This window comes from Salvelinus namaycush, chromosome 5 (assembly GCF_016432855.1).
Source record: "Salvelinus namaycush isolate Seneca chromosome 5, SaNama_1.0, whole genome shotgun sequence".
NCBI lineage: Eukaryota > Metazoa > Chordata > Actinopteri > Salmoniformes > Salmonidae > Salvelinus > Salvelinus namaycush.
In genome coordinates this window covers 36,999,987-37,020,766 of record NC_052311.1, presented here as the reverse complement: position 1 = coordinate 37,020,766, position 20,780 = coordinate 36,999,987, and the positions used below count along the sequence as shown (strand labels likewise).

Below are 20,780 nucleotides of genomic sequence, written 5' to 3'. Positions count from 1 at the left end.
TATTAAATATAACATTTATTGGACATGTTCTTCATTCAGGCACCATAATAGGCATGTGCATCCACACACTGCGGCCAATGCCAAATGACCACAGCACAGGCCCAACACAAACAGCCCATTCATAGCCTTTGGAAGCGCACACCACTCAATTCTGCTCCTTTCGTCTAGAATTACAGCTAGTGGATTAGGGCAACAAATAAAAGGCCAATCAATCTAGCCACGCTAATCTGGGCCTGGCAGTGAACAGGGCCAATGTCTGCGTCCCGAATGGCACCCTTTTCTCTATGGGCCCTGGTGAAAAGTAGTGTACTATGCACTGTACAAAACATTAGGAACACCTTTTTCCATGACATAGATTGACTCTCTCTCTTTCCATGACATAGATTGACCAGGTGAATCCAAGTGAAAGATATGATCCTTTCTGATATCACTTGTTAAATCCACTTCAATCAGTGTAGATGAAAGGGTTAAATAACTATTTTTAAGCCTTGAGACAATTGAGACATTTATTGTGTGTGTGCCATTCAGAGGTTGAATGGGAAAGAAAGGATTTATGTGCCTTTGAACGGGGTATGGTAGTAGGTGCTAGGCGCACCGGTTGAGTGTGTCAAGAACTGCAAAGCTGCTGGGTTTTTCATGCTCAACAGTTTCCCGTGTGTATCAAGAATGGTCCACCACCCAAAGGACATCCAACCAACTTGACACAACTGTGGCAAGCATTTGAGTCAACATGGGCCAGCATCCCTGTGGAACGCTTTCGACACCTTGTAGAGTCCATGCCCTGACAAATTGAGGCTGTTATAAGGGCAAAAGGGGGTGCAACTCAACATTAGAAAGGTATGCCATTTGGGACGTAGCCAATGTGAGGCTGAGGGTGGGTCAGTGGATTACCCTTCTTCCTTTGTCCCAGTGGCAGCCATTCTGGCCCAGCAGCCAGGGGCTACGTACGCTAAAGCCCAGTTAATGATGTTGTAACATCGGTACTGTTCAGACTAATCGAGGACTTGTGTTTCCAAACACAGCAATAATTGTTGCCAGTTTGGCTTTTTATGATATTAGTTATGTGTCTACAGACATCTGTCAGAGCATGTTCATTACAACATTTCCCTGAGTTGTTAGGGCACTAGTCAAACTAGTGAATAAGGACTGGCTAAAGAAAACAACCCTGCCAGATGAAACCCTGACAGTAGGAATGAGCACGCTCCACACTGGCCTCGAACACACACAGTTAAATATAATCACACCCACTCATATACAAGCACACACATTGAACCAATGCGTACACCGAAAAAGGAAAAGATCTCGCTCTCACAAACACATATACTGTATGAACATGCACATTCTCATCCATGGGATGAGGGTTCATGTCATTAAATAGTTAGGGTTTGGAGGGAGGGAGAGAGAGAGAGAGAGAGAGAGGAAGGGCAATCACAAGACCAGCCCATGGATGAATGACCCTCCCTCCATCCCAGCGTTCGTCTCTCCCCAGGACACCCTGCCAAATTAGGCACTGATTCATTAGGCAGACACCCAGACCACTCAGGCTCAGGCCCCACTCTCCTATACTTTCACTCTCCTTTCCTCAGACAAGACATGGCTTATAACTAGGGCTGTTGCAGTGACCCTATTACCTCCAAACTGGCGGTCACGAGTCATGAAGGCAGTCACATTCCAAGTGACCGTTAAGATCACGGTAATTAGGCATCTCCAAGCTCTGATGCTGCTGATGGTCATTAGTAGCCTACCAAACTTGCTAACTGACTGGTACTCAGCACTCTACATCCATGCAAATGTAATTGAAAATCTAATCAAACACTTCATGAGAGCCCATGAGCTCATGTTGCGCAGCAATTCTATAGGCTATGCAATTGCGCGAGAAAATAGAGTGATGGCTTCTATTAAAAAGAGGAGGATCCCATCAAGGCTCCCGAGTGGGACAGCTGTCTAAGGCACAGCATCTCAGTGCTAGAGGCATCACTACAGACCCTGGTTCGATTCCAGGCTGTATCACAACCGGCCGTGATTGGGAGTCCCATAGGGCGGCGAACAATTGGCACAGCGTCGTCCGGGTTGGGCCGTCATTGTAAACAAGAATTTGTTCTTAACTGACTTGCCTAGTTAAATAAAGGTTAAAAAAAATCCCAGACTATGTTTAGAATATTGATTTCTCGCACAGAATTGGTCAACTTTTGTACTATGGGGGATAGTGCAGTCGTGGCCAAAAGTATTGAGAATTACACAAATATTAATTTCCACAAAGTTTGCTGCTTCAGTGTCTTTAGATATTTTTGTCAGATGTTACTATGGAATACTGAAGTATAATTACAAGCATTTCATAAGTGTCAAATGCTTTTATTGACAATTACATAAAGTTGATGCAAAGAGTCAATATTTTATAGTGTTGACCCTTCTTTTTCATGACCTCTGCAATCCGCCCTGGCATGCTGTCAATTAACTTCTGGGCCACATCCTGACTGGTGGCAGCCCATTCTTGCATAATCAATGCTTGGAGTTTGTCAGAATGTGTGGCTTTTTGTTTGTCCACCCACCTCTTGAGGATTGCCCACAAATTCTCAATGGCATTAAGGTCTGGGGAGTTTCCTGGCCATGGACCCAAAATATCGATGTTTTGTTCCCCGAGCCACTTAGTTATCACTTTTTCCTTATGGCAAGGTGCTCCATCATGCTGGAAAAGGCATTGTTCGTCACCAAATTGTTCCTGGATGGTTGGGAGAAGTTGCTCTCGGAGGATATGTTGGTACCATTCTTTATTCATGGCTGTGTTCTTAGGTAAAATTGTGAGTGAGCCCACTCCCTTGGCTGAGAAGCAACCCCACACATGAATGGTCTCAGAATGCTTTACTGTTGGCATGACACAGGACTGATGGTAGCGCTCACCTTGTCTTCTCCGGACAAGCTTTTTACCGGATGCCCCAAACAATCAGAAAATGACTTTACCCCAGTCCTCAGCAGTGCAATCCCTGTAACTTTTGCAGAATATCAGTCTGGCCCTGATGTTTTTCCTGGACAGAAGTGGCTTCTTTGCTGCCCTTCTTGACACCAGACCATCCTCCAAAAGTCTTCGCCTCACTGTGCATGCAGATGCACTCACACCTGCCTGCTGCCATTCCTGAGCAAGCTCTGTACTGGTGGTGCCCCAATCCCGCAGCTGAATCAACTTTAGGAGATGGTCCTGGTGCTTGCTGGACTTTCTTGGGCGCCCTGAAGCCTTCTTAACAACAATTGAACCGCTCTCCTTGAAGTTCTTGATGATCCGATAAATGGTTGATTTGGGTGCAATCTTACTGGCAGCAATATCCTTGCCTGTGAAGCCCTTTTTGTGCAAAGCAATGATGACGGCACGTGTTTCCTTGCAAGTAACCATGGTCAACAGAGGAAGAACAATGATTCCAAGCACCACCCTCCTTTTGAAGCTTCCAGTCTGTTATCCGAACTCAATCAGCATTACAGAGTGATCTCCAGCCTTGTCCAACACAGAATCACTGACATGATGTCAGCGGGTCCTTTTGTGGCAGGGCTGAAATGCAGTGGAAATGTTTTTTAGGGGATTCAGTTTATTTGCATGACAAAGAGGGACTTTGCAATTAATTGCAATTCATCTGATCATTCTTTATAACATTCTGGAGTATATGCAAATTGCCATCATACAAACTGAGGCAGCAGACTTTGTGAAAATTAATATTTGTGTCATTCTCAAAACTTTTGGCCACAACTGTAGATTGACATAGGTTAGGGCTTTTGCTGTTCATTAGGCATACTGATCTTGTTGGCTGACGAAAAGTAAATGTGGACAGTTCTTCCAAAATCTTCAATATTCACCTTGGAATCTCAGGAGGCTTTGGGCTTGCACCAGCTGAGTTGAGAGCTGAGTTGGCACAAATTGAGATCAAGGATTGAAACCCCGGACTCATTGCTCTCTCTCTCTCTTTTTTGTTCATTAACACAGGCGGTCCGAGGTGCCGCCACGCCGGACACAGAGTGACCCACCCGTTACCTGAGAGGCCTTTTAATTGTATTTCTCCCCTCCCTATTCCCACCAACCTTTATTAAAGAGCAACTTTGGTTTAAGCACCGCAAAAAGGTCTCCCGCTGTCTTATTTTATTGTGAATTTCACCTCTGATTCCCCTGGGCTGCCACAGTTGGTAGAGAATGTGGGCACAACCCTTCCATGCTCTGAACTCCCAATAAAATAAGAAGCAGATGGTCATCATGGAAGACGCTGTGACTCAGCTGGTGCAAGCCCAAATGTAGCAAGCCCAAAGCCTCCTTGCCCTTCAGGAGGCAGTCACACAGCTTAGCCAAGGTGTGGTACAGCTGGACCAAATGACGGAACCACCAAGCTAACTGCTGAAGATGACATTGCTATTTGAGCGCAATGCAGAGAGAGAGCGATGGCTCAAGGAGGACTGGGCTGGCAAAGTGGTCCCTTTCTGACTGGAGAAGCCCAGAGGGCCTGGAGGGACTTGGCACTGGCGGACTTCAACAACTATGCTGCTCTAAAAACTGCCATCTTGGCCCATTATGGGTACAACCTACCAACCCGGGCCCATCGCTTCCACTCCTGGGTCTATGATGTCCACGCCCCGGTAAGACCTTAAATAACCGAGCTGGTTAGACTAACTAGAAGTTGGCTTACCACAGGGGATGGGCCATCAGCAATAGATTGACTGGTAATGGACCAATGTATCTGGGGCCTCCCCACTGACGCAAAGCGCCATGCTGCCCAGAGCAACCCCCCGTCAGTTGACGCCGTGGTCGCTTTATTTGAAAATCACCAAGTTACTGTAGAGATTTTGCGAAGCAGTAGGCCTGAAGTCAAGGCTGAACCAACACGTGGTAGAAAGGGAGACGCCTATTTGAACCCCACGTCAAGACTGACTCCTTCTACTGAACCCAGATCACCCCGAGGCAGCGGCCGATAGTTAACGGGGACCAGAAAAGGTGTCACACCTGTGGCCAGGAGGATCACCTGGCCTGGAGCTTCCCGGGAAATGATGAGTCCCTTCCATGGCCAGTCCCACAGAGAAGACCACCAGAAGGTGTGACTACCTCACAATCTACTGGGCCCACAAAGCCAATGCAGCCCCCCAGATCCCTGTCAAAATAGGCATTCAGGATGCGGCCACCTTGTTGGACACAGGTAGTATGGTCACTCTCATCAAGCCTCAATTTGCTGCCGACCCCTTAACAGCCCATAACAGTGGCTTGTATGCATGGAGATACGAAAGGTTACCCCACCTGCCACGAGGAAGGTGCAAACCCCTCAAGGTAGCTTAGTGATTGTAGCTGGGATAGTAAATAAAATCCAAGTAGATGTCCTACTGGGCTAGGCTAATTTTCCAGAGATTCTGGAGCAGATGGGTTACAGCCCCTAGGTGAACAGCTTGGGGAAAAGGAGAATGGTTCGTCAACGTAGAAGCGTCATACCAGCCTGCCGACCCCTTAACAGCCCATAACAGTGGCTTGTATACATGGAGATACGAAAGGTTACCCCACCTGCCACGAGGAAGGTGCAAACCCCTCAAGGTAGCTTTGTGATTGTAGCTGGGATAGTAAAGAAAATCCAAGTAGATGTCCTACTGAGCTAGGCTAATTTTCCAGAGATTCTGGAGCAGAGGGGTTACAGCCCCTAGGAGAACAGCTTGGGGAAAAGGAGAATGGTTCGCCAACGTAGAAGCGTCATACCAGCCTGTGCTGCTGCTTCCCCACCCATCTCCGAGCTGATCCCCCCTCGGCTCCCCCAGCACCGACCGAGATAAAGAGAACCCCGGGGAGGAGAACTACCCTGGCGAAATGTTTTCAGAATTTCCCTTTGCGGAGGAAGGAAAGGGAACCTCCCCGGGACAGTTCGTCACTGCCCAACTCACCGATCCCAACCTGGAGCAGGTGAGGATGAGAGCTGTCGGTGGAAAACCAGTAGATGGGGTGAGTGATCGTGCCTTTCCAAATTTTGCGGTCAAAAATAATTTATTTTATCAGGTTGTGAAAGTGGGAGACGAAATGGTAGTGCCAAAAATTTTACATCTCCAAAGCCTATACCTAGCACATTCACATTTGCTTGGAGCACACCTAGAAGTGGAGAAAACCTATGATCGGATCATGCCTTGGTTCTACTGGCCCGGAGTGAAGAGGGCTGTCCAGGATTACTGCCGACAGTGTGCCGAATGCCAGAAAACAGCCCCAAAAGGTAACCTAGCAAAATCCCTTTACCAATGATCGAGATCCCTTTTCAGAGGATAGCCATGGACATAGTGGGACCTCTGCCAAAGTCCAATCGAGGACATAGGTACATCTTGGTAATCATGGACTACGCCACCCGCAATCCTGAGACCATCCCACTACGTGCCACCAGCGCCCGTGCCGTGGCACGGGAACTGTTCCTTATCTTCAGTCGGGTGGGGATTGCAGAATAAGTGCTGACCGATAAAGGATCGTGCTTCATGTCCCGGGTAATGAAATGAAATGCGCAGGATGTTAAAGGTGAGCCAAATCAGTACTTCTGCGTAGCATCCCCAAACCGATGGGCTTGTGTTAAGGAAAGCCATTGACGCAGAAGGAAAAAATTGGGACCAGCTAATATCCTTTGTTCTGTTTTCCATCAGAGAGGTCCCACAGGCATCAATAGGATTCTCATCCTTCGAACTCCTGTACGGCAGACGGGCCCGGGCATGCTGGACGTGGCAAAGGAGGCCTGGGAGCAACAACTTTCCCCTCACCAGTCAGTTACTGAATACGCGGAGGAGATGCGCCACTACATGGCGAGAGTCTGGCCTCTGATGCGGGAACACATGCTCCAGGCTCAGCAGAACCAAGCCCGGGTCTACAACAGGGGGGCCCATCTCCGCGAATTCACTCCAGGAGAACTGGTCTTAGTACTCATCCCCACCTCCAAATTCCTGGCCACGAGTGAAGAACGAGTGAATGCGGTGAACTACAAAGTAAAGCAACTAGGGCGATGCAAACCCACCTAGTTATATCACTTGAACCTTCTAAAGCAGTGGCATGCCCCTCCCCGGGAGAGAGTGACTGCCCTATCTGGTGTACCCCAATGTTTCCAGAAGTGCCGCTAGGTCCCCAGATTGAGACCTCAGCAGCAAAAGGTGGAGGCTCTTTCAACCTGGCCTTAGCCCACCACAAAGAAGCAGGTAAAAACTTTCCTTGTGTTGTTGGGGTATTATCAACGGTTTATTCCCCAGTTTGCCACGACTGCTGCACCTCCCCGCAACTTTGGTTTAAGCACCGCAGAGCGGTCTCCGCATGTCTTATTTTATTGTGAATTTCACCTCTGACTCCCCTAGGCTGCCACAGTATGCTATTCTCTTCTAAAATAGACTACATTTTCTTCCTATCATGTTTCTTTAGACATGTCTGTTCACAGAGAACAATACAGGAGGAGAGATATGTAGGGGTATTTCTGTGTCTTATTGTTCAAGTCAAGTTCACTCGTTTCTTGGCCTGGTGTCACAGGGGTGGTGGTGATTCTCCAACAGCATGAATGTGGAAGAGGAGCCATTCCACTGATGAGCATGATATGTCTATAACCACTAACCAATGGCAGAGCAGACATGTGTAATCATACACATATTAGAGCCACTTTGCTCCCATCCAGGGAGAGGAGGAGATACTGGACTGTGTGGTAGTGGATGGAAGCCTAGTCTTAGATCTGTTCACTCTGTCTTGCCAACTCCTATGGTCATTGTCACACCCCAAGACAGCAGATCTGAGATCAGGCTAGGTGGATGGGGAGGAGACTCACCGATGATGATGAGGGTGTAGTTGATGTTGACGCTGCCGAAGCCATTGGTGGCCTTGCAGATGAAGGTGCCTGAGTCCTCGGCCTCCACATCTTTTATGCGCAGTGCCTGCTGCAGCACCCGGAAGCGCATCCAGCCGCTGTGGATGTTGCGGCCGTCCTTGGTCCACATGATGAGGGGTGGCGGGTCGCCCTCCACTGGGCACTGCAGCTTCATGGTGCGCCCGATCCGCACCGTCTGCCGGTGGGCGATCTTCTCTGCCACGCGGGGAGGCCCTGGGACAGGAGAGGGAGACGTAAGAGTGTTACAATGGGACATACAGTATTTTACAGAAAACTGATTCAATCAGTAATATGTAGCTACAGTGTCATACTTCAGGCAGAGATTGGCTGCTATACAGAACAGAACAAAGCAGAGCCTGGTAACGACTATAATCTGAACTGAGATCATGTTCCAGCCATGAAAACATCAACCTTAAACAGAAGCTGGTGTGTCCTGATTTGAGGATTAGAAAAACAGTGTGTCTGTGAGGAGATGTTAAGATTAAATGAAAGGTGGAGCGGAGAGGGGGAATTTGAGGGGGTGATTTAAAAAAGGGAGAGTATGCATAGGAGAGTGGGAGAAAGGCAGACAGACAGAAAGAAAAGACAGAAGGGATTCATCTTCTTTCATCTCCATTCTCTCCTCTTAAATAAATGTGATGCTGGATATGGATCCCAGCAGTCTAAAACAGATCCATGTGAGCAGCATGTCTGAATCCTGGCTCATCTTTCTGCATAAATCACATCATGCTGATACACAGTAACATTTACACAGAGTTCAGTCCCTGGGCACCAGAGGTTAACAAGCCTTTACTGCCTCGTAACTCACACATCTTGAGCCCTCGTACCATCCAAAGTCAACCTTTTTAATAGCCAAATTGAAATAAATCTAAGAAAAATGCTAACACTAAATATTTGACTACAGGACAACTCGTGTTTAATGTGGTTAGTGTTAGCCGTCCATAGAGCTAGCTGTGCAGTGTTGATGTGTGGAGAGAGGCTTTAGTGATGGCTTCTCCAGTCCACGCACTGCATGGCTCACCCGTCGGAGTCTGGAGGCAGGAAATTGATAGTGTCACTGTTTATGTCTGTGGGGAAATGGTAACCACCGTCCCTTGTCAGCTGGCCACGTCACCCTACCGTGCTGTGTCTATCTCATTGGGTTGTTTGTGTGCTGGTCTTACTACTCTGTGTGTGTGTGTGTGTGTGTGTGTGTGTGTGTGTGTGTGTGTGTGTGTGTGTGTGTGTGTGTGTGTGTGTGTGTGTGTGTGTGTGTGTGTGTGTGTGTGTGTGTGTGTGTGTGTGTGTGTGTGCGTGCGTGCGTGCGTGCGTGCGTGCGTGCGTGCGTGCGTGCGTGCGTGCGTGCGTGCGTGCGTGCGTGCGTGCGTGCGTGCGTGCGTGCGTGCGTGCGTGCGTGCGTGCGTGCGTGCGTGCGTGCGTGCGTGCGTGCGTGCGTGCGTGCGTGCGTGCGTGCGTGCGTGCGTGCGTGCGTGCGTGCGTGCGTGTGTGTGCCAGTATCACTACAATGTGCTCCGTGGTTATTTGATTCTTCCTGGGTTAACCCCCCAGAGTAACACTTACCAGAGCTCCCTCTCTCTACCATGCTTTGAGTCATGCTAATGCCCATTAGCGTAAAGCTAATTCCAGATTTGATTCATATGACTGGCATGAAATGCAGTCCAATGAAGCCTTTGATGAGAAACATAAGCGAAAATATAAAAAAATCTCAAGCAATACAATGTTTGTTCAGCTTTCACTGTCACCTTCCTATCATGTCCATTCATCCTCAAATCTGTTTCAGACAATCATGTCACAGAAATGGGTATCATGCGTGAATAATCCTAGAGAGAATTCTGGAAAATGTTTAGAGGGGGCACTACCAGTCTTGCCAAGATGATAGCGATCCACTGTTTTCACAGGAGAACACGAGAACTGCCATTTTGACGCATGGAGTTTGAAAGTGTGAAAATAAATTAGTCACAGTCAGGAATTCATTGCAGCCATTGAGTTGCTCATACTGGCTCTGGGGCCCAACAAACCGTACAACCCTGATTTTCACTCCTCTTTTGCCAAGAGTGACGAATTGAACATACATTAGACACATTTTTGAGGAGCTTTCCTTTACGTTGGCTCTAGAATATTTTTGAGTATTATTTTTTTCATTTCTTTTTTAAAAACTTTTACCCCTTTTTCGTAATATCCAAATTGGTAGTTACAGTCTTGTCCTATCGCTGCAACTCCCCTACGGAGAGGCGAAGGTCGAGAACCATGCGTCCGCCGAAACACGACCCTGCCAAGCCACACTGCTTCTTGAAACACTGGTCGCTTAACACGGAAGCCAGATGCACGAATGTGTCAGAGGAAACACCATCCAGCTGGCGAACGAAGTCAGCTTGCAGGCGCCCGGCACGCCACAAGGAGTCGCTAGAGCGGAATGGGACAAGGAAATCCAGGGCCTCCCCTAACCGCTGGGCCAATTGTGCGCCGCCTCATGGGTCTCCCGGTCACGGCCGGCTGTGACACAGCCTGGGATCGAACCCGGGGCTGTAGTGATGCCTCAAGCACTGTGATGCAGTGCCTTAGACCGATGTGCCACTCGGGAGGCCCTGGAATAAAAAAATGTTTCCTCTCTCTGGTGGAATGACACAGAAACTACCAAAAAACGATTTAATATGATTGTCTGTCAGAGTGAGTTTAGGATCTGCGTGGATGTGTTTATGTAAATGTCTCTGTGTGTGTGTGTGTGTGTGTGTGTGTGTGTGTGTGTGTGTGTGTGTGTGTGTGTGTGTGTGTGTGTGTGTGTGTGTGTGTGTGTGTGTGTGTGTGTGTGTGTGTATGTGTGTGTGTGTGTGTGTGTGTGTGAGAGAGAGAGAGAGAGAGATAGAGAGTGAGTGAGAGAAAGTTGTAAGAGGGGGAGCAGAGGGAATTGTGGGGAGAGGAAATTGCAGGCTGGACCTTTTAAAACACAATCTGTTTTGTCCATTTCAACCTAAATGCATTACCCTATGCTGCTGTTGCTGGCTCCACTCGGGGATCTAAAGTACCTTAAAGGGGCAGCAGCCTCCTGTTTTCCTCTGTCTCTCAATAGATCTCTCTTTAAGCTGCATACTACCATTTCTCTTTATTCCCTTTCATGGCATACTGGCTTAAGGTTTGCAGGGAGGGGACACGCATGTCTGGAATGTCTACTAATGACAGGAAAGTCAACAAAAGTATAATTCCTTTCGGCTATGTCCGCTGACCAATGTCAACATTGTCAATGAGGTCTGACTGTCCTTGTATCCTTGTGAGTCTGGGCTCTGATCATAGTCTGGAAGAGGAAGAAGAATTACGCAGCAGATACACTGTCTATTGGCCAGTGAGTCAGATAGGGACCTTTGGTCTGAGTCCAATGCACAATATTGTTGCTGGCATGCATCAGGGCTTGGAGAAGGGGAGTTGGGATCTGTGGAATGCTTTTGATTATTATGCAGGACTTAGAGCTAATGTGTTCTCTGAGCCAGAGTCTTCACTTTGAGGAGGTCAGGGTGAGCCTGGTGATAACTGATAGGCCTACCACACCATCGTAGACCATAGATTAACCCAACCACGTCACCCTAGACTGTAGGTTAAACCCTACCACATCATCCTAGACCAGGGGTTACCAACGAGGGGTACTAGGAACCCTGGGAGTACTTGGCCTATCCATGGGAGTACTTGAGGAGACTCATGAGTCCATAGTGTTACTGGTAAGACGCACATGAGGGGGTACATCAGAGGTACTCAGGTCAGAGCAAAATTCAGTTGGTGGTACAGTAACCGAAAAAGGTTGGGAACCACTGTCTTAGACCATAGGTTTACCCTACCACACCTTCCTAGACCATAGTTACCCTTACCATAGGTTACAATATGTTATCACTAATAAAAACACAACACTGGAATGAATTGCATGATTGAAATACATTTATGAGATTAACACATTTTTCAAAGATCAGTGTGCGGTAGGGGAAATTTGCAATTTTACAATAGCCAATTTGACAACTTGGATTTTGTTGGGTAACTATAGACATGGGATGAAAAATAGCACTGGTTCCCTAGGCAATGACACTGCGCTCCCTCTCAAGCAGGGTTCCCCAACTGGCGGTCCACTGGGCCAAATTTGCCCCCTGGTGATATTATTTGGCCCCCCAAGTGTTCAGAGCAAAAAACAATGTTTCAATACTGGACATAAAACATTGCAAAAACACCAGCAAATCAGCTCCAAGTTATTTTTATTTTGGAAATCTGTTCCAAAGTATGTAAGCAGTGTAAAAAACATTAGGAACACCTGCTCTTTCCATGACATAGACTGACCAGGTGAATCTGCAGTTGAAGTCGGAAGTTTACATACACCTTAGCCAAATACATTTAAACTCAGTTTTGAACAATTCCTGACATTTAATCCTAGTAAAAATTCCCTGTCTTAGGTCAGTTAGGATCACCACTTTATTTTAAGAATGTAAAATGTCAGAATAATAGTAAAGAGAATGATGTATTTAAGCTTTTATGTCTTTCATCACATTCCCAGTAGTTCAGAAGTTTATATAAACTCAATTAGTATTTGGTAGCATTGCCTTTAAATTGTTTAACTTGGGTCAAACGTTTCAGGTAGCCTTCCACAAGCTTCCCACAATAAGTTGGGTGAATTTTGGCCCATTCCTCCTGACAGAGCTGGTGTAACTGAGTCAGGTTTCTAGGCCTCCTTGCTCGCACACGCTTTTTCAGTTCTGCCCACAAATGTTCTATAGGATTGAGGTCAGGGCTTTGTGATGGCCACTCCAATACCTTGACTTTGTTGTCCTTAAGCCATTTTGCCACAACTTTGGAAGTATGCTTGGGGTCATTGTCCATTGTGACGACCCATTTGCAACCAAGCTTTTAACTTCCTGACTGATGCCTTGAGATGTTGCTTCAATATATCCACATAATTTTCCTCCCTCATGATGTCATCTATTTTGTGAAGTGCACCAGTCCCTCCTGCAGCAAAGCACCCCCACAACATGATGCTGCCACCCCCATTCTTCACAGTTGGGATGGTGTTCTTCGGCTTGCAAGACTCCCCCTTTTTCCTCCAAACATAACGATGGTCATTATGGCCAAACAGTTCTATTTGTGTTTCATCAGACCAGAGGACATTTCTCCAAAAAGTACGATCTTTGTCCCCATGTGCAGTTGCAAAATGTAGTCTGGCTTTTTTTATGGCGGTTTTGGAGCAGTGGCTTCTTCCTTGCTGAGCGGCCTTTCAGGTTATGTCGATATAGGACTCGTTTTACTGTGGATATAGATAATTTTGTACCTGTTTCCTCCAGCATCTACACAAGGTCCTTTGCTGTTGTTCTGGGATTGATTTGCACTTTTCGCACCAAAGTATGTTCATCTCTTGGAGACAGAATGCGTCTCCTTCCTGAGCGGTATGATGGCTGCGTGGTTCCAAGGCGTTTACCAGTTTGAGTGTGCCAAGAACTAAAACGCTGCTGGGTTTTTCATGCTCAACAGTTTCCTGTGTGTATCAAGAATGGTCCACCACCCAAAGGACATCCAGCCAACTTGACAACTGTGGCAAGCATACGAGTCAACATGGACCATCATCCATGTGGAACGCTTTCAACACCTTGTAGTCCATGCCCCGATGAATCGAGTTTGTTCTGAGGGCAAAAGGAGGTGCAACTCAATGATAATGTTTTAGTCAAATGTTATCTCTGTTTGGGCTTCTTGCAGTCAACAATTATTTGTAATTATGTCCCGGCCCCCTGACCATCCACTCAAGAAAAAGTCGCCCTGCGCATACTTTGAAACACTGGCACGGGGCTTACACAATGCATAACATGTAAACTCCTTAGCCCTTAAGGCCCAGTTCTCGATCTACAAAAGCTAAAGAACATATACACATCCTCGTACTTTTTGAAGGTAAATAGGTGAACTCATGAAATATAAAAAATACAATTCCGCACACTGCTGTTCATATCCCAGGTGGGTGTAAAGGCCCTATATAGGGGAAGTGCTCACTGACATCACTTCCTTGAGCTCCCAGATTATTGTGACTGTCTGCTGAAGTGGTCCAAGAGAGCAGAGAAAAGAGGACAGAGGGGCGAAAGGAAAAGATGATAATTGGGTCTCTAACCTTTACCTTCCCCTGGGGAGGGGAGGAATGAGGGACTGGTGGGATTTCTCATGTTGCCACCATGTGCTTTGCAGAGCCAACAGCAACATACTGTATCTCAGACAGACCAGACCATCGCGCCCAGCCAGCGAGCACTCTTTTTAGTCTCGCTCTCCCTCCCATCAGAGCGGGATCCATCCCAAATAGCACCCTATTCAGTGCACTACTTCTGGCCAGGGCCCATGGCTCTGGTCAAATGCAAAGATAAAGGCTAGGGAACGATGGTGGGACAATACATTTCAGCACATTTCGTTTCCCAACAGAAAGGCCCACCACAATCGTCACCTGGTTGGAAAACCAAGACACACATTCTCTCTTTTTTCCACCCATAGCTTTCTAAACACCCCCTGAGAGCCTCATTCTCTCGCTCTTCTTACTCCTTCCTTCCCCATAGCCTAGGGTGACCCGGCAGAGTGATGACTACACATTTAGAGAGACCGCACTGCCTCTCCTTTAGACAGGTAATTTCAACCGCTGTCAATAGGTCAATTGCTCCCAATTGGTAAAGCATAACAGTTAACACTAGCCCGGGGCTGGGAGGTGGATACGTTTACATTAAGCACTGGGAACGTAAATCACAGCCACACTTTCCTCAGAATATCACTATTCACACCTTTACTGAAGTGACTTATCTGAAAATAATTTTTCAGAGGCCCTCCTGAATTATAGATTAATAATAATCAGTTGCAATCAACACACATGGTGTAGTTACTACAGTGCCTCTCTGACCTCTTGACATTTGTTACATGGCAGAAATAAGAGAGAGAGGAGAGGAAGAGAGGGTGGGTGAGAGAGAGGGAGAGACAGAGAGGAATAGAGGTAGAGGGAGAGAAAGAGGGAGAGAAAAATACATATGAATCCAGCCTGCGTCTCCTTCCCTCCTTTATCAGCCCTGCGGCTCTCGGCTGGTGGAGGGACTCCGTGTTAGCACAGGGTTCTGGGAAAGCCGAGGGGTGTTGGGCACTGAGCGGATCATGTTGCCACACTGACCAGTCAGCAAATTCCATCCTTAAAGTTCCACCCGCTGTTTTGAGAAAGGGGGCGAGGTCTGAGGTCCGTGTTTCAGGCAGGAAAAATTAAACATCAGTGCTCCTGTGAAGCTCCACTCCACCATTTCTTTCCTGTCATGATGTGCGCTGTTTGAGTGATGCATTATGGATTTGTCTGAGTAAGAATGTTCCGACTGCCTGGTTGGGAAAACAAGACGCCATGTGTCCATGGGATTCATTGGACAAAAAGCCTGGCCATGTCAAGAGAACCACAAGGAGGTCTTTCTCAATACCAACTCCATTGTCCTAGTTCTGAGTAATGGCAGTGAGTTAACAGAGAACTGGAAGTAATCCAGCCCCCACAATTACCACTTGTTTTGTCCAAAATCTATTCATCTCTATTCATCTACAAACACACCTGTCTTTTTTTAGGGTTCACAAAACAGATTGCAAAATAAAGAAATGTTGCAATCAGACCTGGAACATGCACTGAAAAATCTGTGAAAAAAAGATTAACAGTTTCAGAAGCATTTTAAAAGAGCAACCAAAAAGCCAATATCCTGAGGTAGAGTTTAATGGATAGCATTCTTCCAAAAGGTTATTAAGTATTTTACTGGAACCCAGTCGAAGAAAATTTGGGCCTGAATGACAATTATCCAGACGTATTCGAAGGGAAAGGAGTGATAAAAAAACGACGTAAAATGTGCAGATAATTCCCAGGCCTGTGACCTGGGTATAATAGGGAGAGGAGCTGGAAAGCTGTGGCAGGAAGAGTGTGTTAAAGGCCACAACTACTATTACAATGCCACTATAGGGGCTTTATACAGTATTTCACAGGGGGTAGCTAAAAATGACCCTCCACGAGTATCAGCCCATCCCCCTCTCGATTTTACTGAGCTGGGAAGCAACTGAACAAACTAATTCCACCTAAACCAACCTTGACCATCGGCCTCTACCTATTAATTAATAGGGCAACAGGACTTCACAGGACCAGGGCCACAAAGAGTAACTGTGCCGTGAGTAGGCTACAAATAACCCAAGTATTCTGTCTCGCTAGCCTAGGCCTAGCATGCAAAAGCATATGGAATGTAGAGCAGTAGTAGTGTGCCTATATTCTGAGCAGAGCTCCCCACACACCAACACAGCCCCCCCATATGATGAAGGATGAAAAACAGGAGGCTATAAATGATCAGTGGCTGTACTGCTTTCAACACAATGACATGGCTCCGCATACATAGTATTCTTTCTGGTTCCAGGTGTTTTTGCAGAATAAGTTTACATACAGTGCATTCGGAAAGTATTCAGACCCCTTGACTTTTTTCACATGTTGTTATGTTACAGCCTTTTTCTAAAATTGATTAAATCGTTTTTTCCCCTCATCAATCTACACACAATACCCCATAAGGACAAAGCAAAAACAAATTCAGAAATTTTAGCAAATGTATAAAAAAAAATTAAAAAATGAAATATCACATTTACATAAGTATTCAGATCCTTTACTCAGTACTTATTTGAAGCACCTTTGGCAGCGAATACAGCCTCGAGTCTTCTTCGGTAGGACGCTACAAGCTTGGCACACCTTTATTTGTGGAGTTTCTCCTATTCTTCTCTGCAGATCCTCTCAAGCTCTGTCAGGTTGGAGGGGAGCATCGCTGCACAGCTATTTTCAAGTCTCTCCAGAGATGTTCGATCGGGTTCCAGTCCAGACTCTGGCTGGGCCACTCAAGGACATTCAGAGACAAGTCCTGAAGCCATTCCTGTGTTGTCTTGGCTGTGTGCTTTGGGTCGTTGTCCTGTTGGAAGGTGAACCTTCGACCCAGTCTGAGGTCCTGAGCGCTCTGGAGCAGGTTTTCAAGATTCTCTGTACTTTGCTCCGTTCATTTTCCCTCAATCCTGACTAGTCTCCCAGTCCCTGCCGCTGAAAAACATCCCCACGGCATGATTCTGCCAGTACCATGCTTCATCGTAGTGATGGTGCCAGCATTCCTTCATTCCACCAAGAGTTCAATCTTGGTTTCATCAGACCAGAGAATCTTGTTTCTCATGTTCTGAGTTCTTTAGGGGTGGCAAGTAACCTAGTGGTTAGGGCGTTGGGCCAGTAACCGAAAGGTTGTTGGATCGAATCCCCGAGCTGACTAGGTAAAAATCTGTAGTTCTGCCCCTGGACAAGGCAGTTAACCCACTGCTCCCCGGTAGTCCGTCATTATAAATAAGAACTTGTTCTTAACTGACTTGACTAGCTAAATAAAGGTTAAAAAAATAATAATATATATAAACGTCCCTTTTTCAGGACCCTGTCTTTCAAAGATAATTCATAAGAATCCATATAACTTTAAACCCTTTACAATGAAGATCTGTAAACACTGTTTCCCATGCTTGTTCAATGAACCATAAACAATTAATTAACATGCACCTGTGGAACGGTCGTTAAGATACTAACAGCTTACAGACTTAGGCAATTAAGGTCAAAGTTAGGAAAACTTAGGAAACTAAAGAGGCCTTTCTACTGACTGAAAAACACCAAAAGAAAGATGTTCAGGGTCCCTGCTCATCTGCGTGCCTTGGGCATGCTGCAAGGAGGCATGAGGACTGCCGATGTGGCCAGGGCAATAAATTGCAATGTCCGTACTGTGCGGCGCCTAAGACAGTGCTACAGGGAGACAGGACAGACAGCTGTTCGTCCTCAGTGTCAGACCACGTGTAACAACACCTGCCCAGGATTGGTACATCCGAACATCACACCTGCGGGACAGATACAGGATGGCAACAACAACTGCCCGAGTTACACCAGGAATGCACATTCCCTCCATCAGTGCTCAGACTGTCCGCAATAGGCTGAGAGAGGCTGGACAGAGGGCTTGTAGGCCTGTTGTAAGGAAGGTCCTCACCAGACATCACCGGCAACAACGTCGCCTATGGGCACAAACCCACCATAGCTGGACCAGACAGGACTGGCAAAAAGTGCTCTTCACTGACGAGTCGTGGTTTTGTCTCACCAGGGATGATGGTCGGATTTGCGTTTATCGTTGAAGGAATGAGCTTCACACCGAGGCCTGTACTCTGGAGCTGGATCGATTTGGAGATGGAGGGTCCGTCATGGTCTGGGGCGTTGTGTTACAGCATCATCGGACTGAGCTTGTTGTCATTGCAGGCAATCTCAACGCTGTGCGTTACAGGGAAGACATCCTCCTCCCTCATGTGGTACCCTTCCTGCAGGCTCATCCTGACATGACCCTCTAGCATGACAATGCCACCAACCATACTGCTCGTTCTGTGCGTGATTTCCTGCAAGACAGGAATGTCAGTGTTCTGCCATGGCCAGCGAAGAGCCCGGATCTCAATCCCATTGAGCACGTCTGGGACCTGTTGGATCGGAGGGTGAGGGCTAGGGCGATTCCCCCGAGAAATGTCTGGGAACTTGCAGGTGCCTTGGTGGAAGAGTGGGGTAACATCTCACAGCAAGAACTGGCAAATCTGGTGCAGTCCATGAGGAGGAGATGCACTGCAGCACTTAATGCAGCTGGTGGCCACACCAGATACTGACAGTTACTTTTGATTTTGACTTTGTTCACTTTGTTCAGGGACACATTATTCCATTTCTGTTAGTCATGTCTGTGGAACTTGCTCAGTTTATGTCTCAGTTGTTGAATCTTGTTATGGTCATACAAATATTTACTCACTCCAATTGGGATGTCATGTGCCTTTTACTGAGGAGTGGCTTCCATCTGGCCACTACCATGAAGGCCTGATTGGTGGAGTGCTGCAGAGATAGTTGTCGTTCTGGAAGGTTCTCCGATCTCCACAGAGGAAATCTAGAGCTCTGTCATATTGACCATCGGGTTCTTGGTCACCTCCCTGACCAAAGCCCTTCTCCCCCGATTGCTCAGTTTGGCCGTGCTGCCAGCACTAGGAAGAGTCTTAGTGGTTCTAAACTTCATCCATTTTAGAATGATGGAGGCCACTGTGTTCTTGGGGACCTTCAATGCTGCAGAAATCTGTGAAATCAGATCTGTGCCTCGACACAATCCCGTCTCGGAGCTCTACAAACAATTTGTTCGACCTCATGTCTTGGTTTTTGCTCGGACATACACTGTCAAACAGTGGGACCTTACATAGACAGATGTGTGCCTTTCCAAATCCTGTCCAATCAATTGAATTTACCACAGGTGGACTCCAATCAAATTGTAGAAACATCTCAAGGATGATCAGTGGAAACAGGATGCACCTGAACACAATTTCTAGTCTCATAGCAAAGGCTCTGAATACTTATGTAAATAAGGTATCTGTTTTTTATTTTTAATACATTTGCAAAAATGTCTAAAAACCTGTTTTCACTTTGTTATTATGGGATATTGTGTGTAGATTGATGAGGAACAAATATAATTTAATCAATTTTAGAATAAGGCAGTAACGTAACAAAATGTGGAAAAAGGGAACAGGGTGTGAATACTTTCCGAATGCACTGTACATGCTACTGAATCCCTGCAACAGTGAAAAAAACAAAGATACCTGCCATAATGAAAGTGTTATTGAGTGTCTGAAAGTGGGTGGTGGGGGGCGGGGGGTGTCCTTCTCCAAAGACAGAGGCTTGATATCAGGGATGTTAACGTATAACAGCAGCTGCCTCCAGAGGCCTGATAGTGGCTTGGGTTGAGCCCGCTGGATCCCACTTCCCCTGGGGCTTATCTGAGAGGCACATGGCTCTCCCGGCTCTGCCCCCACTCCTGATAGGCCAGTAGACTACACCAGCACCTGCCATGGACCTCTCCAGCAATCAAAGGTCAATATTGATTTAAGCATAGACTATTAGACTAGAGCAGCCATACTTTTCCCACCATAAAAACAGCGCAAACAACAGAGTTATTAATAAATTCAGAAATCTTACCAGGTATCTTCATCCAAATAGATTTGAGCGATATGGATTTTACATTAGAGGTAGAATATTGCAAATGGTTGTGTTTTCATATGTATGCCATTAATGTTCGTTGAAATGTATGTTTGTAATGTTAAGTTGTCTATTGTTTTTATCTATGAATGTTTTTGTATTGTCAAAAAAGAAAATTAAATCTTTTAAAAAAAGCAACACACACCAAAAATGACTTCAATTAAAATGCACAATAAAATACATGTCGTAATTGGTACAATGGAGATGTGCTTCCTCTTCACTCTCTCCCACGTGTCCTCCTCCTCCGCTGGTTGGAGGAGTCAAGCATTCCTTCCCCCTGCAACTCCACCCTCTGATCTCCCCCACATCTCACCACCTCACACCCATATGTACCCCAGACCCCTGCCTCCCTCCCACATTCCACACACCGAGTCTCAGCCATGACTAACTCAATTTGTTCTGCGCAGGTCTCTGTTCGAAAAGGTATCATCTAAAACCACAGTCAATTGAGTGCAGGGTCAACCTGGCCCTGACACACTGAGGCTAACTGTTCCTCAGGGAAACACAAAAATGATGTGTGTCTACAGACGGAGGCAAGCACTGAGGCGCATCTCCCTTTCTCATCTCGCACTCACTGACATCTTAATGAGGTGTACATACAAACTATGAAGTGCAGCAGTCAGCTAAAATCTACATAGAAAGCATTGACAACATGTAATTTAGAAGAAAATAGGTTAAGACAGAGAAGTGATGTACACAATATGATCCCATTAACATTTTGAATAGTCAAGCTCCAGATATGAGATGACGGCATTACTTGGCGCACACCGCACAAACGATGCTGTCCTTGGAGTGTGACTGTGTGTTGCGGGCCAGTGTGGATTGGCACCACTATACATGAATGCCGGGGC

The 20,780-nt window shown here is 46.5% G+C and overlaps 1 protein-coding gene across 2 annotated transcripts in view; it reads right to left on the bottom strand.

The window, feature by feature from the left end:
* Positions 1–20,780, bottom strand: part of LOC120048242 (fibroblast growth factor receptor-like 1) — a 71,446-nt gene that overhangs the window by 41,225 nt on the left and 9,441 nt on the right. For both annotated transcript variants that reach the window (XM_038994046.1, XM_038994047.1), the window contains one exon: positions 7,779–8,051. In XM_038994046.1, coding sequence (XP_038849974.1) covers positions 7,779–8,051 — 273 coding nt within the window. The remainder of the gene's footprint in view (positions 1–7,778; positions 8,052–20,780) is intronic.